At 46.2% G+C, this 27,544-nt stretch overlaps 2 protein-coding genes across 3 annotated transcripts in view; one reads left to right on the top strand and one right to left on the bottom strand.

Annotated features, from left to right (window-relative positions):
• Nucleotides 1-19,600, top strand: part of CEBPZ (CCAAT enhancer binding protein zeta) — a 26,914-nt gene extending 7,314 nt beyond the window's left edge. Inside the window, exons 3-16 of the mRNA XM_038772120.1 lie at nt 1,343-1,574; nt 1,980-2,163; nt 3,091-3,179; nt 7,119-7,172; nt 7,569-7,671; nt 7,761-7,829; nt 9,194-9,260; nt 10,244-10,338; nt 13,906-13,960; nt 14,072-14,268; nt 17,113-17,217; nt 18,705-18,766; nt 18,853-18,934; nt 19,267-19,600. Coding sequence (XP_038628048.1) covers nt 1,343-1,574; nt 1,980-2,163; nt 3,091-3,179; nt 7,119-7,172; nt 7,569-7,671; nt 7,761-7,829; nt 9,194-9,260; nt 10,244-10,338; nt 13,906-13,960; nt 14,072-14,268; nt 17,113-17,217; nt 18,705-18,766; nt 18,853-18,934; nt 19,267-19,406 — 1,534 coding nt within the window. The 3' untranslated portion in view covers nt 19,407-19,600. The remainder of the gene's footprint in view (nt 1-1,342; nt 1,575-1,979; nt 2,164-3,090; nt 3,180-7,118; nt 7,173-7,568; nt 7,672-7,760; nt 7,830-9,193; nt 9,261-10,243; nt 10,339-13,905; nt 13,961-14,071; nt 14,269-17,112; nt 17,218-18,704; nt 18,767-18,852; nt 18,935-19,266) is intronic.
• On the bottom strand, nt 19,151-27,544 carry CEBPZOS (CEBPZ opposite strand). Of its 2 annotated transcripts, XM_038772121.1 has the most exons (6): nt 27,432-27,544; nt 25,805-25,891; nt 21,696-21,875; nt 20,476-20,520; nt 19,462-19,549; nt 19,151-19,367 (listed from the first exon to the last, which is right to left on the bottom strand). In XM_038772121.1, exons 3-5 carry the CDS (start codon nt 21,808-21,810, stop codon nt 19,464-19,466), a joined length of 246 nt encoding a protein of 81 aa, XP_038628049.1. In that variant the 5' UTR covers nt 21,811-21,875; nt 25,805-25,891; nt 27,432-27,544; the 3' UTR covers nt 19,151-19,367; nt 19,462-19,463. The 2 variants fall into 2 exon arrangements, with proteins under 2 accessions (XP_038628049.1, XP_038628050.1); XM_038772122.1 differs by lacking the exon at nt 25,805-25,891.

Raw genomic sequence — 27,544 nt, 5'->3', positions numbered from 1 at the left:
TAGTACGGTGCCTGGCACGCAGTAGGATCTTAACCGATGACATCAAAAAGAGAAATTAGGTCCAGCATCGATAAAAGGCAGCCGACTACGTCGTAGGGATGGGAAATTTCCCGGGATCAGCGGTGTGAACAGTTGGAATCACACTGACCATTGTTGTGAAAGTCCCATCTTCTTGATGGAGCAGAGAGCTGGCGAAAGGTGGCCCGCCGCCTGGGCAGCTTGGAAAGGCGGATGTCAGGCCTGTGGCCCCGGGCCGTCTGATAACTGCGTAGACCGGGGTGGGGGTTTGAGGAATGTCACACCTCCCTGGCCCGCTTCACATCATTATCATCATCATCATCATCAGTCGTATTTATTGGGCGCTTACTGTGTGCAGAGCACCGTACTAAGCACTTGGGAAGTACAAGTGGGTGACATATAGAGGCATCACCTCACGGAAGCCTTGGCCCCGTTTCATCAAAAGCCTTTAATTTTCAGAACCAAGCTGTCTGTGGACTTTGGGGTCTTTGCAGATTTTAGATAATAAGAACAATAATAATGATGATGGCATTTATTAGGCGCTTACTAGGTGCAAAGCACTGTTCTAAGCGCTGGGGAGGTTGCAAGGTGATCAGGTTGTCCCTCCTGCGGCTCACGGTCTTAATCCCCATTTTAGAGATGAGGGAACTGAGGCCCAGAGAAGTGACGTGACTTGCCCAGAGTCACACAGCCGACAGTCGGCAGAGCCGGGATTTGAACCCATGACCTCTGACTCCAAAGTCTTAATCCCCATTTTACAGATGAGGGAACTGAGGCCCAGAGAAGTGAAGTGACTTGCCCAGAGTCACACAGCTGACAGTCGGCAGAGCCGGGATTTGAACCCATGACCTCTGACTCCAAAGTCTTAATCCCCATTTTACAGATGAGGGAACTGAGGCCCAGAGAAGTGAAGTGACTTGCCCAGAGTCACACAGCTGACAGTCGGCAGAGCCGGGATTTGAACCCATGACCTCTGACTCCAAAGCCCGGGCTCTTTCCCCTGAGCCACGCTGCTTCTCTAGATCATACGGACCACACGCTTGTCACGGTCCATAGGTTATAAGTAAAATTATGTGTCCTGCTTGAAAAGACATACAAATACATGTATTTTATCATTCACAACCAAGTCTACCGTGAACAAGTGGCTAAAATTGGCCCCAAATGTAAAAATGCGCCGAGTAGGTTATGTCACCGGCTGAGCCGTGGATTCTGAGCATTGTGGAGTTTGATATTCGATTCTTTGGACTAGTTTGGATTCGGGTGTCTCTAGAGATTTTTATGAGTAAATGTACTTGATCGTGTTTTTTGTCGTTGTTTTTAACAGGAAGTTGTTAGATCCAGGGTTGGCATTATGTTCTAAGCAGTCCATGTTCCTTAATCTTCTCTACAAGTCTGTAAAAACGGACGTCGTGATACGCCGTGTAAAGGCTTTTGTGAAGAGGTTGCTTCAAGTCACCTGTGGTCAAATGCCGTCATTCATTTGTGGAGCCTTATATCTTGTGTCTGAAATCCTAAAAGTGAAACCAGGTTTACAGACTCAGCTGCGGGATCACCCGGTACGGTTTTGAGTTTCTTTTTTTAACAATCTGATCGTTTGCTTTCTTAGTTATTCCATTATTATATTTTTTTTCTTTAGCCGTCCCGGCTTCAGGAAATGTGTTGCCTGCATTCTTGAGCAAGTAGATTATTTTTAAGCCAGCAGCGAGCCTGTATTTCTGAGGATCGTCACCCCGCCCCCAGCATAGCTCTATTTTCGGAGTTCTCATTTATAATGAGAATGATTTAAAGCTACTCTTTTGCCATTTATTAAGATAATTTAGCACGATTATTATGAGAAACTCCGTTCCATACTCCATTATGGTGATGGATGTATCTATTACAGAATCCGAGGTTGACCATTAATGCGTTAAAATGCCTATAGAGCATCAACCAAAGGACTCATAAAAACATGATTTATTTAGGAATGTGAAGAAGAAGAGAATTTTCAAGATTTGGGGAATGTTGGCAGTGATGATGATGATGATGGCATAGAAAAGTTCACAGATGCCGATAAGGAACTGGAAGGAGCCGAAACGAAGACAGAAAGTCTCAGTAAGGCGGGCAGCACAGAATCTGCTTCCTGGGTGCATCTTGAGAATTTGAAAGGTAAATTGCTTTAAACGGGAACATCAGTTAATCCAATCTTAAGAGAAACAGCACGGCCTAATGGAAAGAACACAGGCCGGGAGTCAGAAAACCTGGGTTCTAATCCCGGATCTACCATTTGTCTTTTGTGTGACCTTCTGCACGTCACTTAACTTCCCCGAGCCTCAGTTACCTCATTTGCAGAATGGGCATTAAGACCGTGAACCCAGTTCGGGACCTGGACTGAATCCAACCTGACGACCGTGTATTACCCCATTGCTCGTTCCAGGGCCTGGCACATAGTAAGTGCTTAAAAAAAAACCATGAAAAAAAATCTAGGGGTGAAGTTTAAGTAACCACGATGTCAAGTTGCCTCCTGAGACTTCCAAACCTTGTCTGTCTTTCGGAAGGGAGTATCCAGCTGTCAGTGATCGATTTCAGTCTTGACTGTCAGCTGTTGTTCGATCAATGGGTGGTGTTTATGGGGTGTTTTGTCAGTGCCGAGCACTGTAGTAAGGGCTTGAGAGAGTTCAAGGCCATAGAGTTGGAAGACTTGATTCCCACCCACCCGGAGCTTACAGAGTCCAGGGGGGAGACAGATGTGAAAATAAATTATGGATATGTACGTAAGTGCTGTGCTGTGGGGCTGAGGGTGGGGTGAGTAGCAAGTATTCAGTGCGGAGTGCCGAGTGATTTTGCAGAAGGGAGAGGGAGTAGAGGAAATGAAGGCTTAGTTGGGGGAAAACCTCTTGGAAGAGATGTGATTAGAATAAAGCTCTGAAGAGTGGGGAGAGTGATGATCTGTTGGATATGAAGAGGGAAGGGGTCGGCGACGAAGACAGGATGGAGTAACGGTGAGTAGGTGGGTGTTGAAGGATGGGGCCTGGGCTGTAATAGGAAATCACGGAGGTAAGATAGGAGGGGGCAAGCTGATTGTTCTTGTTTTAGGTGGAAAAGAAGTAAATAGCTATGATCCATTGAGTAGGAATCCTTTGTTCTGTGGAGCTGATCACACAAGTCTTTGGGAACTCAAAAAGGTACCGTGTTCTCTGAATTTATTTTCATTTTCATCGCCCTCTATTTGCATTTGTGTTTTGGCGTCACACTCCCTTCTGAGCCTTTGAGCTTTGTTTTGTGTATCTGTGTTGTGTTTTACTGTTTCGACACTCGTGATGTGCCCGTCCCCAATCCCTTCTCCCTAGTAAAACTCGCTGTGAGCCCCCGCAAGGGACGAGTACGGTGTCTAATTCCCACGTGTGGGTTGTCTCCCAGAGCTTAGTGCAGTGCCCTACACGCAGTAAGCACTGGATAAATACTCTCACTACTACTGCTACTACTATTAATGATTATTAGTTATTTGCTCAGGCATTTAAGTAGCCAGTCCAAATCAATGCATTGTTCTGGACACAGAAGACACGGCAAGGAGAAAAGAAACCTAATGATTTCCCTTCTTTTATTCAGACTGGCTCACCTGTACAATTAGCTCTAATTCTTTTGCATATGCGTGTTTTTTTCCTTGGGGATGATAATAATGATAATTATGGTATTTGTTAGGCGCTTACTATGTGCCAAGAACTGTACTAGGCTCTGGGGTGGATACAAATTGATGGGGTTGGACACGGTCTCTGTCCCACAGGAGGCTCACAATCTCAACCTCCATTGAGATCGTGAGGCCCAGAGGAAGTGAAGCGACTTGCCCAGGGGGCTTACGATCTCAACCTCCATTGAGATCGTGAGGCCCAGAGGAAGTGAAGTGACTTGCCCAGGGTCACACATCAGACACGTGGCGGAGCTGGGATCAGAACCCATGACCTTCTGATTCCCAGGCCCGGGCTGTAGGCACCACACCATGCTGCTTCTCTAGAAAATGTACCCTCGGTACTTCCGCTTAAATATGGGTTCAGTTGCAATCAATCAATCAATCAATCGTATTTATTGAGCGCTTACTGTGTGCAGAGCACTGTACTAAGCGCTTGGGAAGTACAAGTTGGCAACATATAGAGACAGTCCCTACCCAACAGTGGGCTCACAGTCTAGAAGGGGGTGACAAGTCAAGAACTCTGCAAGAGCGTTTGGGGCCTTGATCTAATTAGAATCACCTTTGCTTTTATGCATTCATTCAGTCGTACTTATTGAGCGCTTACTGTGTGCAGAGCACTGTACTAAGCACTTGGGAAGCACAAGTCGGCAACATACAGAGACGGTCCCTACCCAACAACGGGCTCACTTGGGAGCGTACAGTGCAACAGAGTTGGCAGACACATTCCCTGCCCCCAACAAGCTTGCAGTCTAGAGGGGGAGACAGACATCAATATAAATAAATAAATGTATAATATATAATTTAAAGGTGTCCAGGAGTGCTGTGGTGTTGAGAGTGGGGCGACTATCAAAAGCCCGTAAGATCACCGATCCAAGTGCTAAAGTCGGTAGACTGAGTTTTTCTGTTCCCCGGGAGCAGAAGTTTGCTTCTGTTGGAAAATATCCCAAGTAATGAGTCAGGTTAGGCCAGCCTGTATTCATTTTGTTGCAGCAAAAAGTCATGGGTGTGTGGTGGCCAGAGACCAAGAACTGAGGATCATCATCATCATCATCCATCGTATTTATTGAGCGCTTACTGTGTGCAGAGCACTGTACTAAGTGCTTGGGAAGTACAAATTGGCAACATATAGAGACAGTCCCTACCCAACAGTGGGCTCACAGTCTAAAAGGGGGAGACAAAACCAAACATAGTACAAAATAAAATAGAATAGATATGTACAAGTAAAATAAATAAATAGAGTAATAAATATGTATAAACATATATACATATATACAGGTGCTGTGGGGAAGGGAAGGAGGTAAGGTGGGGGGGATGGAGAAGGGGACGAGGGGCAGAGGAAGGAAGGGGCTCAGTCTGGGAAGGCCTCCTGGAGGAGGTGAGCTCTCAGCAGGGCCTTGAAGGGAGGAAGAGAGCTAGCTTGGCGGATGGGCAGAGGGAAGGAGGGCATTCCAGGCCCGGGGGAGGACGTGGGCCGGGGGTCGATGGCGAGAACGAGGTACGGTGAGGAGATTAGCGGCAGAGGAGCGGAGAGTGCGGGCTGGGCTGGAGAAGGAGAGAAGGGAGGTGAGGTAGGAGGGGGCGAGGTGATAGACAGCCTTGAAGCCCAGGGTGAGGAGTTTCTGCCTGATGCGCAGATTGATTGGTAGCCACTGGAGATTTTTGAGGATGACCCCATCCCTCTCTTTCCTGCTAGTCCCGCTTCCCTGGGTGACCGAGCACCAAGTCCCTCCCTCTAATCCGACCCCTCCGCTCCAGTCCCGTTTGTTAGTGCGCTCCGCCCCTGTTTGTCTCCATCTTCATTAGCCCCTCCGTAGACGACACCAATCTGCTTCGTTATCGGCTTTGGGTCATCCAGCGGGCACTCTGTGGCCGAAGAAGTCTTCAGCCAGCACAGGCGTTGGGTTTCGAGGCCGCGGGCTGCGGCCAGTCATTCACTGTTGCTGATAATCCCGGCTCTGCCAACTGTCAGCTGTGTGACTTTGGGCAAGTCACTTCACTTCTCTGGGCCTCAGTTATCCCATCTGTCAAATGGGGATTAAGACTGGGAGCCCCCCGTGGGACAACCTGATCACCTTGTAACCTCCCCAGCGCTTAGAACAGGGCTTTGCACATAGTAAGCGCTTAATAAATGCCATTATTATTATAATGTGGGGGTCTCAAGGCTGCAGGCAGCGGTCCATAATTCATTGTTGCTAGGAGTGGCTGATAATTTGGGGCCCCAGGACTACGGGAAGCAGCGTGGCTCAATGGAAAGAGCCCAGGCTTTGGAGTCAGAGGTCGTGGGTTCTAATCCCGGCTCTGCCACCTTTCATTCATTCATTCAATCAATCGTATTTATTGAGCGCTTACTGTGTGCAGAGCACTGTGCTAAGCGCTTGGGAAGTACAAGTTGGGAACCTATAGAGACGGTCCCTACCCAACAGTGGGCTCACCTGTCAGCTGGGTGACTTTGGGCAAGTCACTTCACTTCTCTGGGCCTCAGTTACCTCATCTGTAAAATGGGGATGAAGACTGTGAGCCCCACGTGGGACAACCTGATGACCCTGTATCTACCCCAGTGCTTGGCACATAGTAAGCGCTTAACAAATACCAACATTATTATAACAGGTGGCAGTCAGTGACTGGCTGTTGCTAACGTTGCTGATAAGGTGGATTCTGGCCTTGCCAGTTGCCATTGTCCTGGTTGGAACTCAACACACCTAATCAGTGTACATATTTAGTGACAATAATGCGTATACATGAGCTAATCAGTAATACTAATGACAATAATAATAGCAATGACAGTATTTGCTAAGCACTGATGCACATGAGCCGGACTTCATTTTAGTTAATTCTGTTTGATCATCTATCATAATCAGGCAAGGGAAGGACAACCTCGAGAAGTAATTGCGAGATTTCTTGACTCTTGGCTTTATGGGTTGTAGGTCACAGTGATATAAAATTGCCCGCCCTAGAAACGTGAAGGCTTGGCACAATTTGGAGGTAATCAGGACGTTTTCCACATTTATTGAGGGAAGAATTACAGAATCATTTTCTGTGAGATGATCAGTTGTATTTGTTGAGCCACCACTGTGTGCAGAGCACTTTGAGAAGGCAAGGTCCCTGCCCTCAAGGAGCTTAAAATCTAGCCAGGGTGGGATTCCCCTGACTAGTTGTCCGCCCTGCCACTGAACAAGACTCAGAGAAAGGAAGCAACTTGGCCGAGGGCACCCGATGACTGACGTTTTGCACAAAGTGAGCCCTTAATAAATGCCATCATTATTATTGTTAAACGGCCAAAGAGCCTGTAAAGGGAAGTGTAATTTTACCTCGTAGTATCTTCAAGGTTCATTTGGTCCCGCAGGTTTCTAGATTTTGAGAATTTAATATTATGTCGTATAACGTTTGAATAATGAAAACGCATAATCACGTTTTCTTTTTTCCTTTTTTTTTTTAGCTTTCTGAACACTTTCATCCATCTGTGGCCCTTTTTGCAAAAACAATCCTACAGGTGAGTCTTAATTGTGTATTACTTGATGATTTTGGCTACGTGCTTGAAGTCTTTGCAGGATAAAGGATTCCTACAATCAATCAATCAATCAGTCGTATTTATTGAGCGCTTACTATGTGCAGAGCACTGTACTAAGCGCTTGGGAAGTACAAGTTGGCAACATATAGAGACAGTCCCTACCCAACAGTGGGCTCACAGTCTAAAATGTATGTACAGCTGAATTAACGTAAATCTGGAAGGGCCCATGAGGGTTCACTTTACCCATCCTCCGCTTTCATACCCTCGAAAGTGTCTTGAATTTCTGTGATTTTTTTTTTTCCAAGTTTGACTATTAGTCGTCATTCATTCAATTTTAGTTGAACTTTTTAAGTGACGTCGCTTTATTTTTCATTTCAGGGGGATTATATTCAGTATTCAGGGGACCCTCTACAGGACTTCACATTAATGAGATTCCTGGATCGATTTGTGTACCGCAATCCTAAGCAACATAAAGGCAAAGGTGAGCATTTGATGGGTTTTATTTTTATTGATTAATAATACAAAGTGTGAGTGAATCTTTACATTACATTGCTTTTTCTTCTATTTCAGAGAACACCAATAGTGTTATAATGCAGCCAAAGAAGAAACAATTTATGACTGATAAGTGTAATCTTGCTGGTAAGTGTGAAACTTGGCCAAATTCATTCATTGATTCGTTCGGTGGTATTAATTGAGCACTTAATATGTGCAGAGCGTAGCTCAGTGGAAAGAGCACGGGCTTGGGAGTCAGAGGTCGTGGGATCTAATCCTGGCTCCACCACTCGTTGGCTGTGTGACTTGGGGCAAGTCACTAAACTTCTCTGGGCCTCAGTTCCGTCATCTGTAAATTGGGGATGAAGACTTTGAGCCCCACGTGGGACAATCTGATGGCCCTGTATGTATCTCAGTGCTTAAAACAGTGCTTGGAACGTAGTAAGCACTTAACAAATACCAACATTACCGAGTGCTTGGGAAAGTGCAATACACCAATAAAACAGTGACATTCCCTGCCCAGAAGGAGCTCACAGTCTAGAGGGGGAGAGACGGATAGCAATACAAATTTTAAAAATTGCAGATATGTACATAAGTGCTTTGGGGCTGGGAGGGGGAAAGAACAAAGGGATATGTAAAATGACAGATATAAACGTAAATGCTTTGGAGCATAGAGTAACTACATTATTTGAGTTAGGTCTGGTTAAGTAGTACTTTAGTTAGAAAAGCTTAGGTCAGATGAGTTTAGTTTTAATTGTGGCATTTGCCATTCCCAGCTGTGCTGCCTATCGAGAGGACTGGCAAGAACTTAGTACAGCTCAGACAGGCCGTGGGAGAAAGATTAAAGTTAGAAGTGGCTCTGTTTTCCAGATTTTAATTTTTCTGGAAGTGTAAAGTAAGGTGCTTCTGGGGGAGCGTGGCACAGTTTCTGCAAGCAAGGTTGTTTCCTTCCCTTCTGCCCTCCCCTCAGCCCAGTCGGTCCATATAATCTGTCAGTCGGTCGAATTTATTGAGAGCTTACTATGTGCGGAGCCCTGTCCTAAGCGCTTGGAAGAGTGCGATACAACAGAATTAGCAGACACATTCATGGGGAGAGGATCAGGAAAACTAGAACCTCTCCCTTATGGTCATCCTAAAATCCCAAATGAGGAAAAAAAACAGCCCCTATTCCTTTCAGTGGATTGTTGGACTGTGATGGTTCAGCAGTCTCAGAGAATATTGCAACCAAGCATAATAGCTGCTTGTTAGGAGGAAACAAAATAGAATCTGTGCACTATTTTTCTGAAACGCTTTAGTTGTAGGGAGATCAGTATAATTGCTTATCTCTTCCCAGAACCTCAGTTTTAATTTTTGGATAACTTTTTGGGAAAATTATGCAAGTCTTCATCCCCATTTTACAGATGAGGGAACTGAGGCCCCGAGAAGTTTAGTGACTTGCCCCAAGTCACAATTAAGCATAAAGTCTTTGTTCTTATAATGAAGTTGAAAGTAGAACACTTTTTATTTTCCAGTGAACAGCAAGGAATTCCTTGCCAAGGAAGAAAACCAAATACCAGTGGATGAAGTGTTTTTCCACAGGTACTGAAGCATTTCTCTCTCTTTCCTTTTGGGGATGGTGGTTTAGGAGAATTTTTGAAATTCAGGATGCATCATCAGGCTTACGCACCTTGGATTCAGCCTCGCATGGGCACTTGATTGTCCCAGCCTTCTTGTTGAGCTCTGCTCATATTTCCCAGGCTCTCTTATTGCAGAAACCTTGTGCGATGAGACGTGCTAAAGGGAAAAGGCAACTTCCTGGAAAAAAGGCTGATCTTTTTGTGCCCGATTCCTAATGCACCTCCAGTATTTGCTAAAGTATTGTGGCTCCCTTGCCACCTCTAGCACGGTGTCGGTGCTAATCTCTGAAGTCGTCGTCTTTTGTAGGACCCAAATTAACCGTTTTATACTCCTGAAAACGGAGCTGTCTCAGGAACTGATTTTCTAGGAGGCAAGAATCCACCTTGGAATTCCTGCAATTTATTTACAGTTGAATTAACGTAAATCTGGAAGGACCTAGGAGAGGTCATTTCACCCAGCCCCCACTTTGTCGATCAAATCTATGGAGCACGCACGGTGTGCAGAACACTCTACTAAGCATTTGGGAGAGAGTATGATATGAGTGTAACCGAGTTGGAGACACATTCGTTGCCCACAACTAGTTTACAATCTAGAGGGAATATTCGATTCCCAATATTTGATTCCATCTTGATTGTTTTGAGTAAGTTCTGCTAGGTTTACAATATTATCACCTTTGGGAATATTGAGTATTAATATTAAGTATATAATATTAATACAATATAATTAACTGTTATATTAATACAATATTAAATATTTAATTATTTATTAATTGTGGTTATGTTAAATATTATGTTAATATTAAATATTGGGAATATTTGGTAGCAATATTATCGCCTTTCCTCAGATTGTGCCGCTCAGGGCAGATTGGGGAAAACAGTTATTCTGGTGTCCCGGTGCTTGGAGATGCCAAGAAAGTAACACGTACTTGTGGCTTGATATTTCAGGTACTTTAAGAAGGCTGCCAAAGAGAAACGAAAACGTCACGCAGATGACGAAAGCGTGGAAGATGTCGATGATGACGAATTTGAAAGGATGCTTGGTATGCTTGTGTCTGTCTTGGTGGAAAATCAGTTTCATGTATTCATTCATTCAGTCGTATTTATTGAGCACTGGACTAAGCACTTGGGAAGTATAAGTTGGCAACATATAGGGACGGTCCCTAGCCAACAACGGGCTCACAGTCTAGAAGGGGGAGACAGACAACAAAACCAAACTTGCAGACAGGTGTCAAAGTTGTCAGAACAAATAGAATTAAAGCTAGATGCACATCCTTAAGAAAATAAATAGAATAGTAAATCTGTACAAGTAAAATAGAGTGATACATCTGTACAAATATATACAAGTGCCGTGGGGAGAGGAAGGAGGTAGGGCGGGGAGGCGATGGGGAGGAGGAGAGGAAAATGGGGGCTCAGTCTGGGAAGGCTTCCTGGAGGAGGTGAGCTCTCAGTAGGGCTTTGAAGGGAGGAAGAGAGCTAGTTTGGAAAAATTATGGAACGCTTCACGAATTTAACTTGAGGCGCTACCGATTGCTAGCCTGAGCATTTAATTCACAGATTTCTGGCCCCTTGGAGGATTTTTAGTGTTAACAAGAAACTGTGCTGGAATCCAGAGGTTTCTGACCTCAGAGGTGAAGGTTGGAAATAATGCCGTCTGGGCGCCCAGCTGCTTGACCGGCGTATCCGAGCTGGAAAAACGTCCAGCTTGGCCACAGAGCTCAGAGAACTCAGTTCTGCTGCTGGGTCTGCCTTAACAGCTGATGCCGAATCAATCCATCAGTGGTATGGATTGGTACAGTCGTCTACACCGTAAGCTCGTTCTAGCTGTTGACCCCTGGCCCGGGATGCCCTCCCTCCCCACAGCCGCCAAGCTAGCTCTCTTCCTCCCTTCAAATCCCTACTGAGAGCTCACCTCCTCCAGGAGGCCTTCCCACACTGAGCCCCCTTTTTCCTCTCCTCCTCCCCATCCCCCCGGCCCTACCACCTTCCCCTCCCCACAGCACTTGTGTACATACGTACTACTCTATTTTATTAATTATATATATATTTATACAAGTATAATTCTATTTATTTTGATGGTTCTGATGCCTGTCTACTTGTTTCGTTGTGATGCCTGTCTCCTCTCTCTAGACCTTGAGCCTGTTGTTGGGTAGGGACTGTCTCTCTCTGTTGCCAAATGGTACTTCCCAAGTGCTTAGTACAGTGCTCTGCACATTCCTTCATTCAGTCGTATTTATTGAGCGCTTACTGTGTGCAGAGCACTGTACTAAGCGCTTGGGAAGTCCAAGTTGGGAACATATAGAGACGGTCCCTACCCAACAGTGGGCTCACCGTCTAGAAGGGGGAGGCAGAGAACAAAAGCACTCACGGTAAGCACTCAATAAATAGGATTGGACGAATGAATTGTGGGCAGGGAATGTCACTGTTTATGGTTGTGTTGTGCTGTCCCAAGCGCTTAGTACAGTGCTCTGCACACGGGAAGTGCTCAGTAAATACGATTGAATGAAGTGAAAGAATTTATTGAGCACTTACTGTGTGCAGAGCACTGTATTAAGTGCTTGGAAGAATACAGCATAACGGAGTCAGTAGACACGTTCCCTGCCTACAGGGAGCTTCCCATCTAGAGGGGGGAGATTATTTTTAGTATAAATGAATAATGTAAAGGGCTAGAAGTACCGAAGAGCCTTCAGCCTCTGCAGCAAGCCGCCCGCGTCCCGCTCACCTCCACGACTCTCGGGCCAAAAGTGGGAAATTTCTGGCCCCCGTTCGACAGTGCGTCAGCCGTGGAGGCCGGCTGACCCCCCTGCCAAGGCGGAAAGGGCACAATCCAGCTGCGGCCTCCGGAGGAACCTCCCTCAGTTTCCCCACTGCTCGCTTCTTTGGAATGATGTAACAGAGCTGGAGATGATAGTCAATCAATGCTATTTATTATCTATCATGTCTATTGAGTGCTTTCTGTGTGCAGAGCACTGTATTAAGCGCTTGGGACAGTCCAGTACAACAGTTCATTCATTCATTCAATCATATTTATTGAGCGTTTACAGTGTGCAGAGCACTGTACTAAGCACTTGGGAAGTACAAGTTGGCAACATATAGAGACGGTCCCTACCCAACAATGGGCTCACAGTCTAGAAGGTTGGTAGACACGTTTGCCGCCCACGAGGAATTTATAGTCTAGAGGGGGACTTCAGTCTAGGCTGTAGGCTCCTTGTGGGCAGGGCACATCATCATCATCATCATCAATCGTATTTATTGAGCGCTTACTATGTGCAGAGCACTGTACTAAGCGCTTGGGCACATGTCTACCAACTCTGTGGCATCGTTGTACTCTCCCAGTAATGATAGTAATAGTTACGGTATTTATTAGCACTTACTCTGTGCCAGGCACTCTTCTAAGCGTTGGGGTGAATACAAGCAAATCGGGATGGACACAGTCCCTGTCCCACGTTGGGCTCCCATTCTCAATCCCCATTTTACAGGTGAGGTAAGTGAGGCACAGAGAAGTGAAGGGACTTGCCCCAGGTCACACAGCAGGCAAGTGGCGGAGCTGGGTGCTTAGTACAGTACCCTGCCACCAGTTGGTACTCAATAAATACCCTTGATTGATTGGAAAGCCTTTGAAAGTTGTGTGTCGCGGTGCATAATGAAAACACGTCGACTCGAATCCGGTTTTCTCAATTTGATTTTCCCGAGTGGAATTGCACTGTATAGAAAACTGGGAAAATGGGATTGAAGTCTGCTTTTGCAGGAGACTGTGACAACAAGCCACTCAGACCACTGACGTGACTGAGTAATTGAGGAGCAGCACTGGGTTAGTGGAAAGAGCGCAGTCCTGGGAGCCGCAGGACCTGGGTTCTAATCCCGACTCCACCACTTCCCTGCTTTGTGACCTTGGCCAAGTCACTTCACTTCTCAGTTGCCTTATCTGCAGAAAGGGGAATCAATACCCATTCTTCCTCCTCCTCAGACTGCGAGCCCCACGTGGAACAGGGACTCTCCAACCTTATTACGTTGTACCTACCCCAGTGCTTAAAATAGTACTTGACACATAGTAGTAAGCTTTTAACAAATATTATAATAATGTGGGACATGGGCCCTTTCCTATGCAGCTCAGGAGATAAAAGAGTTCCTTTTGCCCATTTAAAGGGCTCAAAAACAGCTGTTTTCTTGCACTTGCCTATAGTCCCTCAGCCGGGCGGTGTGCTTATTTAATTTTTATTTCTCCTAAGAGCCTTTGGTCCTCGTTAATATAATTGCCCATTATAGTAAGCGGTAAATAGTAATTACTTTAACACATGCAAAACCTTGGGTCTAGAGAAAGTGTCAGGAGGAGAAATCTGGTGAGGTTCGTTAATTCGGATCTAATCACTTCTAGTTCTGAATTTGACTAAGCTACTTGACCTCATTTACACCATAAACAGCACTAAAACTGGGTTGAGATTAAATTGAATTTTTACAAGTGTTCCTATCTCATTCGTAATCATCTCGTTATTGCTTTGCTACGTCCAGTTGGAGTATAGTTACACGATTTTCAATGAGATTTTCAAAACGTGTTTCAATTTATCCTTTTCATCCTTGTCCATTTTATCAATCTCTGACTTTTCTTGCAGACTCGGTCGAAGACGATAATTTTAACACTAGCAAGAATGACCTTGATTTTGCGGGGTAAAATTTCTTTATTCAATCCTGTGGTCTGTTGCTAAAACCGCTCTGCCCTTGTGCGCTCATTTATTACCCTGCTGCTTCTGTTTCTAAATCCTCTCTCTCTTTTCTCAGTAATGTGAAGAGGAAACCCAAGAAGGGTAAGAGAAACAAAGGCGGGGCATCCGACTCGGAAGAGAGCGACGGCGACGAGGACGACGAGTTGGACGACGAAGAGGTCTCCTTGGGTAGTATGGACGGAGAATTTGGGGATGAAGTTGATGAAGACGGGGGTACGTTCATGGACGTGCTGAACGATGAAAACTCTTCGGGTAAGAGAACCCTCCTTTCTTCCATTCGGTGGTAGAAATCAATCAATCAATCAATCGTATTTATTGAGCGCTTACTATGTGCAGAGCACTGTACTAAGCGCTTGGGAAGTACAAATGGGCAAGACATAGAGACAGTCCCTACCCAACAGTGGGCTCACAGTCTAAAGGGGGGAGACAGAGAACAAAACCAAACATACCAACAAAATAAAATAAATAGGATAGACATGTACAGGTAAAATAAATAAATAAATAAAAAATGAAAGCCTCACAACCGTGGTCCGTCCCACTGCCCCCCGAAAGCCGCAGATTCCCCGGCACTCGGTCTTTCCAGGGGTTCTCGTCCGTCTGGAGGCTGGAAGCTCCTCGGGGACGGGGATCTTATCTACCAACTCTATTACGCTGTACTTCCCCCTCTCCATCCCCCCCCGTCTTACCTCCTTCCCTTCCCCACAGCACCTGTATATATGTTTGTACATATTTATTACTCTATTTATTTTATTTGTACATATCTATTTTATTTTGTTAGTATGTTTGGTTTTGTTCTCTGTCTCCCCCTTTTAGACTGTGAGCCCACTGTTGGGTAGGGACTGTCTCTATATGAATTTGTACTTCCCAAGCACTTAGTACAGTGCTCTGCACATAGTAAGCGCTCAATAAATACGATTGATGATGACGATACTTTCCCGAGAGTTTAATACAGCGCTCTGCACGTAGTAAGTGCCCAATAGAGAGCCCTGAGTAATCATCTGACTCTAGTCCTGGGGGCCTGCCCACATACTACACTTATTTTCAGTGAGGAGGAAGAGGAGACACAAGAGCCGCATCTGTAGGCCCCGTTGTTCTGCCTAGCTTCCCCCTCGCCACCCCGCGTCACTCCCTTCATTTCTTGACCCGGGCTTTCACTTGTATTCCCTTGGCAACGTCCCCGCCACGTATCTAGGGAAGCAGCGTGGCTTAGTGGGAAAATCCCGAGCTTGGGAGTCAGAGGTCGTGGGGGTCTAACCCCGGCTCCGCCGCTTATCAGCTGTGTGATTTTGGGCAAGCCACTTCACTCCTCCGGGCCTCAGTTCCCTCACCTGTCAAAACGGGGATGAAGACTGTGAGCCCCACCTGGGGCAACCCGATCGTCATCATCAATCGTATTTATTGAGCGCTTACTATGTGCAGAGCACTGTACTAAGCGCTTGGGAAGTACAAATTGGCAACATCTAGAGACAGTCCCTACCCACCAGTGGGCTCACAGTCTAAAAGGGGGAGACGGAGAACAAAACCAAACATACTAACAAAATAAAATAAATAGAATAGATATGTACAAGTAAAATAGAGTAATAAATATGTACAAACATATATACACATATACAGGTGCTGTGGGGAAGGGAAGGAGGTAAGATGGGGGGATGGACAGGGGGACGAGGGGGAGAGGAAGGAAGGGGCTCAGTCTGGGAAGGCCTCCTGGAGGAGGTGAAGGTGAACCCAATGACCTCGTATCTCCCCCAGCGCTTAGAATGGTGCTTGGCACGTAGTTAAGCGCTTAACAAATTATCCTCTTTTACTGATAAGGAAATCAGGGTAAGATTATTCGAGGAGACGCATAATTCGATGCGTTATTCGAGGAGAAAAGTCAACTGGGGTGTCTAGTCCCATGCAGCGGCCAGGCCTTTATTCTCTACGACCTCGCTGCTGCTGTGGTGAATAGACCGTCGAGGACTGACCCCTTGTAATTCATTGATTCATTCGGTTGTATTTATTAAGTACTGACTGCGTGCAGATGGCTGTACTAAGGGCTTGGGAAAGCACGGTACGACAATAAACAGTGACATTCCCTGCCCACAGCTAGCTCATAGTAGGGGGCGGAGCAAGGCGGGCATCACTATGAAACCAAAGGTTGTCGGGGAAAGCGACCCCCACAAAGTACGTACGGCAAATGACTCTCCTCCTTCATCTTTTCGCGCTGGCCGTCCCAGCTCCTGCTTGCTGTAAAGGGGAGCATTCGCTTGGAAACCCACCAGGAGCGAGGCGCAAATAACAGGTCGTTGGCACCTCTCACACATGGAGGCTCGTTATCCATCTTCTTCCCTGTTCATTTCTTAAACCCCCATGATAGAAATATTGCTTAACTGACTGTGTAGCCCCAAAGCTTAAAAGCAGCATGGTGTAAGTAAGAATAATAATAATAATAATGGCATTTGTTAAGCGCTTACTCTGTGCGAAGCACCGTTCTAAGCGCTGGGGGGGATACAAGATGATCAGGTTGTCCCACGTGGGGCTCACTGTCTTCACCCCCATTTTACAGATGAGGGAACTGAGGCTCAGTGAAGTGACTTGCCCAAAGTCACACCGCTGACAAGGGGCAGAGGTGGGATTAGAACCCACGACTTCCGACCCCCGAGCCCGGGCTCTTTCCACTGAGCCAGGATGGAGCACGGGTCTGGCGGGCCGAAGGTCATGGGTTCCAATCCCGGCTCTGCCGCTCGTCTGCTGTGTGACCTTGGGCAAGTCCCTTCACTTCCCTGTGCCTCAGTTCCCTCATCTGTAAAATAGGGATTGAGATTGTAAGCCCCACATGGGACAGGGACTGTGTCCAACCCAGTTTGCTCGTATCCATCCCAGCGCTTAGTATAGTGCCTGGCACATAATAAGCGCTTTAACAAATGCCATGATTATTACTAATATTATTGAAGCCTGGGGACATGGTATCAAGTTCCTGCTCGGTGGCTATTGCAGGGAAATGCTGCTGGAATTCGTACCGGAAACCCAGAGTAGGCAGAACCAATTCTACCGCCAGACGAAAAACATTCTAGTTGTCACATAACTATTTTATGATGCCGGTTCCTTTAATAACAGAACTAGGTGACGAAGACGAAGGTGGAATGGAACCAAACCTCAAGCTCAGCATGAAAAATGGCAAGAGGAAAAAAGCAGATATCGACTTCTCTGGATCTTTTCAGGGTAAGAAGATGTAGCATTCCCTCTCTGCTTTCTTAGAGCTCTCCCTGTGAAGTCCTTGATCCGTAAGCCTTGTTTGTTGCCGGTGAAGTAACTGATTCCTTGGCCGTCTTCACCCTCTGACACCTCCGAGCCTCTACCGGTAAAAGCCTGCTTTCAAGGGTACAGTCTGCCTTTTCTGCTGTATATCAGGTCTATTCTCGAAGAACTCTGTGTTCATGAGAAAATTGTATTTTAGTAACTTCGCCTTTCTTCAGTCGAAACTAACGGATTAGGCGGTGGGTACTTAGAAGATACCAGTTACGGAGAAGCTACTGTGTGCAGAGCACCGTACTAAGCTGAAAGGAGAGCACATTAGAATTAGTAGGCGTGATCTCTGCCCTCAAGGAGTGCAGTCTAGTCAGTCGTATTTACGAGCTGTGTGTGCAGAGCACTGTACTTGGCTCGTGGGAGAGTAGAGTAGAACAGAACAGACCCATCCTTAGTGGATCGTGACTGCAGCTTCACCCTTATCACTCACTGCTCGTTTACTGGATTAAATGTTTCAGTGGTTCCAAAAGGCTAAAAAAATAGGTTTCTCTCGATGGATTATCCGTTAATGCTGTGCTGTGACTCCGTGCCATTGCACATTGAGAATGCATTCATAAGTGAAGTGGATATTCAACTTTGGATCATAATACGCTCATCTATTCTATTTATTTTATTTTGTTAATATGTTTGGTTTTATTCTCTGTCTCCCCCTTCTAGACTGTGAGCCCACTGTTGGGTAGGGACCGTCTCTCTATGTTGCCAACTTGTATTTCCCAAGCGCTTAGTACAGTGCTCTGCACACAGTAAGCGCTCAATAAATACAATTGATTGATTGAATTTTAACACGTCTCAGCTCTAAGACGAGACTCAGGAAAGGGGAGTGCTTTTTCTCCTCCTTGCGTTTCTTTTTTCTCTTCCCCAACGTGCCTGCTTCACAGCTAATTCCTTTTTCCCCTCTTCCACTTATTGGGGGTGGGGAGGAGGAAGAGAGAGAGTCTGTGTGCACTCTTACTCCAAGTAAGCGTCTCTCTCCCCTTCCCTCTCTGCCCCATCTGTTCCCTTGAATCAATCAGTCGTATTTATTGAGCGCTTACTGTGTGCAGAGCACTGTACTAAGCGCTTAGCACTGTACTAAGCACTTGAATCAATCAATCAATCGTATTTATTGAGTGCTTACTATGTGCAGAGCACTGTACTAAGTGCTTGGGAAGTACAAATTGGCAACACATAGAGACAGTCCCTACCCAACAGTGGGCTCACAGCTTGAAGGTGGGAGGAGGGAGCAGAAGACAGGGACAAAGGGCTGGTGCTGCTTTCCAATGCTGGTAAGCGCTTAGTACAGTGCTCTGCACACAGTAAGCACTCAATAAATACGATGGAATGAAATGGTGCCAACCAAGCCCTCCCCAGCAGGGAGATCTTGTACCACACTAATCCTTTCTTGCGTGTTTTGTTTTCAGGCCCAAAGAAGAAAAAGAGGAGAGATTTCCAAAACAGTGCCCTGTTTGTGGCTGCTGAAGAGGTGAGACTCCCCTAGGCCTTCAGGGGAAATTTGAGACTGGTCACTTGGAGAATTTTTCCCTGAAGGCTCCCTCTCTGTTTTTCCAGTTTGGCCACTTGCTGGACGAAAACATCGGGTCCAAATTTGACAACATTGGCATGAACGCCATGGCCAACAAAGATCGTGCACGTGAGTACCTTTCGGGGCTGCTGGGGTGGTGGCGCCCAGAGTTGGCACAGCTGGAAAACGCTTGTCCAGCTTTCCGGGACTGTCCGAGAAGGGAAGAAACCCTGCCTCGTGAAAGTCCGTTAACGGGATCTAGCAAAGCGAGGGCGGGGGGGGGGGGCCTCAGCGGGACGTGAATTGGGTCGAAGGAGGAAAGGTAGGTGAAATAAGCTTCATTTCTTTGACCGTTGACCCGTGATTTAGTCAGCAGTAGTTTATTACACCAAAGTCCACTGTCCCCATTTTGCCGTGGTCTTCTCCTCTTCTTCACCTCTTGAACCTCCTTCTCTTCGAAGATATCAAACAGCTTCGCTGGGAAGCGGAGCGAGATGACTGGCTGCACAACAGGGACGTGAAGAGTATTGTCCAGAAGAAGAGGAAGTTCAAATCACAGGGCCTGAAGAACAGACACAAAGGCAAAAAGCAAAGAAAGTGAGATGCCTTTTTTTTATAAAGGGGAACCATCTCAAACTTTTAAATTATACACTCACTTCTAGTTTTTGTTGTTGTTCAACCACTTTTCTTCATCTCTCTCTCTGATTCCACGGATTCCAGACCATTCATTGGATTTGTAATAAACTATAAGAGAGTGTCACTTGTAAATAAACGTGGTTTGTTTTTTTGTCAGAAGTACTCTGTGTAATAGACTCTTTCAGAAAAGCACCCACTTAAAGTGAATCATCTTGCGTGTAAAAACTAGGTAGTGATATGTGTTAAGCGCTTATGGTGTGTGGTGGGTTCAGAGGTCATGGGTTCTAATTCCAGCTCCACCGCTCATCAGCTGTGTGCCTTTGGGCAAGTGGCTCAACTTCTCTGTGCCGGTTACCTCGGCTATAAAATGGGCAGCGAGACTGTGAGCCCCACATGGGACAACCTGATTTCCTCGTAGCTACCTCAGCGCTTAGAACAGGGCTTGGCACAGGGTAAGCACCTAACAAACAAATATCATCATTATTATTATGGACTCTGGCCTTTGAGGTGCTCACAATCCATGATAACTCTGGATAACTGCAGTAAATGATAAACAGAGACAGTAACTTGCATTGAAGTATTTAGCACAAAGCCATGCAAGTTTGGGCACTTAGATATTAAAACACCCAAAACTTCACTAAAAGAAAGATGATTTATTACCTGATGGAACTAGTGGACTACTTCAACTGAAGAGAAATGGGACAGGTAGCAGAACTGAAAACCCCCAAATTTTGACCTACATCTCTAAAAGTCACTTTTCCCCCTTTTTAAAAAAAAATATTTTAAAAGGGACCTTTCTGCTCTATAGAAACGTTCTGGATTAAAGGAATTTAATAGGGTTTATAAAGTGAAAGGACTTTGATTTTTCAGAGTAAAGGCAATAAGCCAGAGGTGGCAGGTTGACAGTCATCTAATTAGTAACTCTACCGCTTCGTCTCTGATTACAGATAAAACAGCAAAAAAGTAGGTATACTATATATATCTACTTTTGCTCATAATCAGATAAGGAGGGGGAGTGTGGGAGGGAATCTTACCTTCTAGGATAAGGGGAAATCTCTTACTCATTGTGTGCCGGAAATCTGGAAGGAAATCAACATTATTCGTTGAATTTCATCATGACTGAAAGTTAGCACAGCCAGAGTCTCTGAGAGCAATTTGAAAACGTAAGTGCTTAATTAGCAATAGTGGAAAGGGCCCGGGCTTTGGAGTCAGAGGTCATGGGTTCAAATCCCAGCTCCGCCACTTGTCAGCTGGGTGACTTTGGGCAAGCCCCTTCACTTCTCTGGGGCTCAGTTACCTCATCTGTAAAATGGGGATGAAGACTGCGAGCCCCCTGTGGGACAACCTGATCGTCTTGTAACCTCCCCAGCGCTTAGAACAGTGCTTTGCATATAGTAAGCACTTAATAAATGCCATTATTATTATTGTACTCTCCCAGGCGCTTAGTACAGTGCTCTACACAGGGTCAGCACTCAATACCACTGATTGATGCATGAAAGTCCAGCACTTAGAACAGTGCTTTGCACATAGTAAGCGCTTAATAAATGCCATTATTATTAATTGCGGGCAGGTAGTCAACATCTCCACTGCTTTCAGATGCTTCCAGTTTGTCTATTGCTCGATTGTTGAGCCGAGGTGACCAGAACCCCCCGAAAGCCTGTAAATGAAGTCAGTTCACTTCATTTATTCACGGACCGTCTCTGTATGTTGCCAACTTGTACTTCCCAAGCGCTTAGTACAGTGCTCTGCATACAGTAAGCGCTCAATAAATACGATTGATTGATTGAAATGAATAAATGAATGAAATTCACTTCATTCGAAAAGGAAGACCTTTTCGATGTGTGGTTTGTACCAGCTTATTCAGGACCTTGGGAGGACAGTGGCAAACAGGACTTCCCCATCCCCAGTACAACAATCAACAGACACGTTCCCTGCGCCACAACGAGAAAGGAAACCACGACCTAACGATTCGATTTTATAGCAACGAATGAAGCTGCCCGAGCAGTTTAAAAGAGATTACAGCAGAGCTTTCTATCTTCAGCTGACGATATCTATTTTCACCAAGATGGTTTACTCCATTGATCTGCCATTCCCCACTTCAAACCAATAACAGAACGCGGGTGAATGGGATACAGATCGGATTCCCCGGCCGACGGCAACTGAAGGCCGTCGACTGGCAAGACGCTCCCGGCGGGGAAGGATGTCGATACCTTGAGATTGGAGAGAAATGAGTCGAGCGTGCCTCCGGTATTACCTTGATTTGTGTTCATCTTGTGAAACAACAAATACATCCCAGCCAATCCAGCCACTTCGAAAGCTATAATTCCTTTGACGATCTTTCTTGCCAGGGGTTGCGTGGTAGGAGCCATCTAGATGTCAGAAATGCTCTTAAATGACCATCCAGGCTCCGGAACGACGGCCTGGGTGTCGTTCCCTGTTAGACGACACGACGAAGCAACAGTGAAGTCTCACCACCCACCTGAATCCCAACGATCCCCCGTTCCTAGACGCAGTGCTCTGCGCATGGTAAGCGCTCAATAATTCCCATTGATTGATTTCAGGTGTGAGCGAGCTTCTCTGCTCCTGCTGAACCCAAGGCCGTAAGTTGGTGCGATAAGGGGGAGAGAGGGTGTGCGAGGCTACTTCAGCCGCCCCGGAAAAAAACCGGCGCTTGGGTATCTCCCTATGGTTATTGATGACAATAAAAAAACAGAGCTGGGGGTCAGGCCCGCCTTCTCCATATCCAGCGCTTAGAACAGTGCTTTGCACACAGTCAGCGCTTAACAAATGCCATCATTATTATTATTATTATTATACCCGACAGACCAGCACTCTCCTCACCTTCAAAGCCTTATTAAAACCACATCTGCAAGAGGTTTTCCCCGACTTAGCCGTCCCTCGTTTCCTTTTGTCCCCCTCCCTTCCGTGTCGCCTTGGCACTTGGATTTGCAGCCTTTATTCCCCCTCGTCGCCCCACAGCACTTACAAACATATCCTTAAGCGCTTAGTCCAGTGCTCTGCAGACAGTAAGCGCTCAATAAATCCAACTGACTGCCCATAACTTATTTGTGCTAATGTCTGCCTCGCCCTCTAATACTAATAATGGCGATGGCATTTGTTAATAATAATAATAATAATGATAGCGTTTATTAAGCACTTACTATGTGCAAAGCACTGTTCTAAGCGCTGGGGAGGTTAACAAGGTGATCAGGTTGTCCCACTGGGGGCTCACAGTCTTCATCCCCATTTTCCAGATGAGGTAACTGAGGCCCAGAGAAGTGAAGTGACTTGCCCAAAGTCACCCAGCTGACAAGTGGCAGGGCGGGGATTAGAACCCATGACCTCGGACTCCAAAGCCCGGGCTCTTTCCACTGAGCCACGCTGCTTCTCCATGGTAAGAGACTGTTACCTTTGTTAAGGTAATGTTACCTTTGTTAAGCGCTTACCATGTGCCGGGCGCTGTACTAAGCGCTAGGGTGGATACAAGCCAATGGAGTTGGACACGGTCCCGGTGCCACACGGGGCTCACTGTCTCCCCATTTTACGGATGAGGGAACAGAGGCCCAAAGGAGTGAAGTGACTTCTTCACCCCCTTTTAGACTGTGAGCCCACTGTTGGGTAGGGACTGTCTCTGTATGTTGCCAATTTGTCCTTCCCAAGCGCTTAGTACAGTGCTCTGCACACAGTAAGCGCTCAATAAATACGATTGATGATGATGATGACTGGCCCAAGGTCACACAGCAGACACGTGGCAGGGCCGGGATTAGAACCCATGACCCTCTTGACTTCCAGTCCCGGCTGCTTCTCTGCGACCCTCTAGACTACGCTTGCGGGCTGGGAACTTCCAAGCGCTTAGTACAGTGCTGGGCACACATGAAGTGCTCAATAAATACAATTGATTGATCGTAGCCGAGCAGCAGATTGGGACTGTGCCCCCCCCCCCCCCCCACGGGCTGCTTCCAGCACCAATCAATCAATCGATCAATCAACCTGATCACCGGATGGACTGAGGGGGGGCAGGTGTGGGGGCTCCTCTAGACTGTAAACTCCTTGTGCGAAGGGAATGTGTCTGTTATCCTGTTGTACTCTCCCAAGCGCTCAGTACAGTGCTCTGCACACCTTTAAGTGCTCCAATAAACACGATGGATTGATGCAGGAGATGGAAGTGTCTCACCAACACCTCAACTCCACCTCTGGTCCTTTTCTATCTCCAAGGGAGGAGGAGGCTCGTTATGGGCGGGGAATGGGTGCTGGACTCTCCCAAGCGCTCAGTACAGGGCCCTGCGCTCAATCAATACGACTGCATGAATGAATGAATCTACGGCTTCATAGCCGTAGAGAAGCAGCGTGGCTCGGTGGGAAGAGCCTGGGCTTTGGAGTCAGGGGTCATGGGTTCAAATCCCCGCCCCGCCAACTGTCAGCTGTGTGACTTTGGGGAAGTCACTTCACTTCTCTGGGCCGCAGTTCCCTCATCTGGAAAATGGGGATGAAGACTGTGAGCCCCACGTGGGACCACCTGATCACCATGTAACCCCTCCAGCACTTAGAACGGTGCTTGGCACATAGTAAGCGCTTAATAAATGTCATCATTATTATTATTACGGCTGCCCTCCTTACCCAAAATGCTTTGAAGGCAAAGCTAATCCGCGGCCCCCACGGTACTTTTGTTAAACAATCTTAAACTCTACTTCCTCAATCCCTAACCTACTTTAATGTCTGCCTCCCCCTAAAGACGATAAGCTCCTCGTGGGCAGGGATCGCGTCTACGAACTCCGCTGTACTGTACTTTCCCGAGCACTTAGTCCAGTGCTCTGCACATGATAAGTGCTCAGTAAGTAGCCCCGATGGCTTGATAATGCATAACACATATTTATTACTCTATTTATTTTACTTGTACATATCTATCCTATTTATTTTGTTAGTATGTTTGGTTTTGTTCTCTGTCTCCCCCTTTTAGACTGTGAGCCCACTGTTGGGTAGGGACTGTCTCTATATGTTGCCAATTTGTACTTCCCAAGCGCTTAGTCCAGTGCTCTGCACACAGTAAGCGCTCAATAAATACGATTGATGATGATGATAATGCTTTCGTCCTCTCAGGACCTCTCCCGAAATCAGCACCAACAATCGGTGGATGGAAGAGCAAAGGGAGCTAGCGGTTTGGGGAGCTCGACTGTCTAATCGCTTAGAACAGTGCTTTGCACATAATAAGCACTTAACAAATGTCATTATTATAATTATTATTATTAATTGAAACATCAAAGTACAGCTGACCAAACAGGAGAAGGGAGCCAGGAGGGGAGTTAACTAAGACCTTGGAAGGGACTGTGTCCAACCCGATTTGCTTAATCCCAAGCGCTTAGAACAGTGCTCTGCACACAGTAAGTGCTCAATAAATATGATTGAATGAATGAATATCCACCCCAGGACTTAGCACAGTGCCCAGCACATAGTGAGCACTTAACACATACCACAATTCTTATTAAGGTACCTTCCATTACGGCAGGGAATGTGTCTAACGTTATATTGTACTCTCCCAAGTGCTTAGCACAGTGCTTTACACACAGTAAGTGCTCAATAAATATGATTATTAATAGTGCCAGCAATAATAACAGAGCTCTAAGATTCTGAGGCCTCGTTAAATAATTACAATTAGGGTACTTGGTAAGCACTTACTATGTGCCAGGCACTGCACTAAGTGCTGGGGTGGATAATAAGCAAATCGGGTTTGACACGGCCCCTGTCCCATGTGGGGCTCGCGGTCTTCATCTCCATTTTATTTATTCATTCAATTCATTCAATCGTATTTATTGAGCGCTTACTGGGTGCAGAGCACTGTACTAAGCGCTTGGGACGTAGAAGTCGGCAATATATAGAGATGGTCCCAACCCAGCAACACAAAACATGTAGGCAGGTGTCAAAATCGTCAGAATAAACAGAATTATAGCTCTATGCACATCACTAATAAAATAAATAGAAAACGACAGGTAAAATAGAGTAATAAATCTGTACAAATATATACAAGTGCTGTGGCGAGGGGAAGGGGGGTAACAGAGGAACAGAGAAGTGAATCGACTTGCCCAGGGTCACCCAGCTGACAAGTGGAGGGGGCAGGATTAGAACCCACAACCTATGACTCCCAATCTCAGGCTCTTGCCACTGAGCCACGCTGCATCTCCTAAAAAGGGACAAAACCCCCCCACCAATCAATCAATCGTATTTATTGAGCGCCTACTGTGTGCCGAGCACTGTACTAAGCACTTGGGAAGTGCAAGTTGGCAACATATAGAGACGGTCCCTACCCAACAGTGGGCTCACAGTCTAAAAATCTCAGGATGGTAATTGTGGTATTGGCTAAGTACTTACTATGTGCCAAGCACTGCGCTAAGAGCTGCGGCAGATACGGGACCCCCGCGGCCAGGCACTGTCCCTTGGCCTCCCGGGCTGGGCAGCCTAAGAGGGAAGCAGAGCAGGTATTAAACTTGTAATAATAATGATAATAATAACAATAATGGCATTTGTTAAGCGATTACCTGTATATATGCTTGTACCTATTTATTACTCTATTTATTTATTTATTTATTTTATTTGTACCTATCTATTCTATTTATTTTATTTTGTTAGTATGTTTGGTTTTGTTCTCTGTCTCCCCCTTTTAGACTGTGAGCCCACTGTTGGGTAGGGACTGTCTCTAGATGTTGCCAATTTGTACTTCCCAAGCGCTTAGTCCAGTGCTCTGCACATAGTAAGCGCTCAATAAATATGATTGATGATGATGATGATGATGATTACTACGTGCCAAGCACTGTTTCTAGACTGTGAGCCCGCTGTTGGGTAGGGACTGTCTCTATGTGTTGCCGACTTGTACTTCCCAAGCGCTTAGTACAGTGCTCTGCACACAGTAAGCGCTCAATAAATACGATTGATTGATTGATTGAAATGAATAAATGAATGAAATTCACTTCATTCGAAAAGGAAGACCTTTTCGATGTGCGGTTTGTAAGCGCTGATTGATTGACTGATTGATTCTAAGCGCTGGGGAGGTTACAAGGTGATCAGGTTGTCCCACGTGGGGCTCACGGGCTCCATCCCCATTTTACAGATGAGGGAACTGAGGCCCAGAGAAGTGAAGGGACTTGCCCAAAGTCACACGGCTGACATGGGGCGGAGCCGGGATTAGAATAATAATGATGGCATTTGTTAAGCGCTTACTATGCGCAAAACACTGTTCTAGGCGCTGGGGAGGAGACAAGGTGATGAGGTTGTCCCATGTGGGGTTCACAGTCTTCATCCCCATTTTACAGATGAGGTCACTGATTGATTGATTGATTTTGTAAAATGGGGGTGAGGACTGTGAGCCCCATGTGGGACAACCTAATTGCCTTGTATCTACCCTAGCGCTTACAACAGTGCCGTGCACATGAATCAATCAATCAATCATATTTATTGAGCGCTTACTATGTGCAGAGCACTGTACTAAGCGCTTGGGAAGGACAAATTGGCAACATCTAGAGACAGTCCCTACCCAACAGTGGGCTTACAGTCTAAAAGGGGGAGAGGAAGACAGGGAAAAAAACCAAACATACTAACAAAATCAATCAATCAATCGTATTTATTGAGCGCTTACTATGTGCAGAGCACTGTACTAAGCGCTTGGGAAGTACAAATTGGCAACATCTAGAGACAGTCCCTACCCAACAGTGGGCTCGCAGTCTAAAAGGGGGATAAAATAAAATAAATAGAATAGATATGTACAAGTAAAATAAATAGAGTAATAAATCTGCACAAACATATATCCATATATACAGGTGCTGTGGGGAAGGGAAGGAGGCAAGATGGGGGGGATGGAGAGGAGGAAGAGGGGGAGAGGAAGGAGAGGGCTCAGTCTGGGAAGGCCTCCTGGAGGGGGGGTGCACATGGTAAGCGCTTAACAAATACCAATATTATTATTATTATTATTTTACAGCTGAGGAAACCGGGCCCGCTCGCTCACTTGCCCACAGTCCGTCAGAAATCAGGCCAACGCGGAGGCGGGATCAGAAAGGCGCCATTTTCCACTAGGCCGCGAGCGGCCCCCTCGGGTTGCCCGGGAGACGGCCCCGCCTC

Source organism: Tachyglossus aculeatus, chromosome X1 (assembly GCF_015852505.1).
Source record: "Tachyglossus aculeatus isolate mTacAcu1 chromosome X1, mTacAcu1.pri, whole genome shotgun sequence".
In the NCBI taxonomy this organism is placed as follows: Eukaryota; Metazoa; Chordata; class Mammalia; order Monotremata; family Tachyglossidae; genus Tachyglossus; species Tachyglossus aculeatus.
The sequence above is the reverse complement of the archived record's forward strand: the minus strand, read 5'-3'. Positions and strand labels throughout refer to the sequence as shown.

Coding starts and splice junctions, on each gene's coding strand:
- CEBPZOS (XM_038772121.1), bottom strand. CDS start 21,810: ATGGCTCCTACCACGCAACCCCTGGCAAGAAAGATCGTCAAAGGAATT. Junction 20,521..21,695: donor CAAGATGAACACAAATCAAG/GTAATACCGGAG, acceptor ATTTCCTTCCAG/ATTTCCGGCACACAATGAGT. Junction 19,550..20,475: donor ATTTCCCCTTATCCTAGAAG/GTAAGATTCCCT, acceptor ACTCTCTTATAG/TTTATTACAAATCCAATGAA.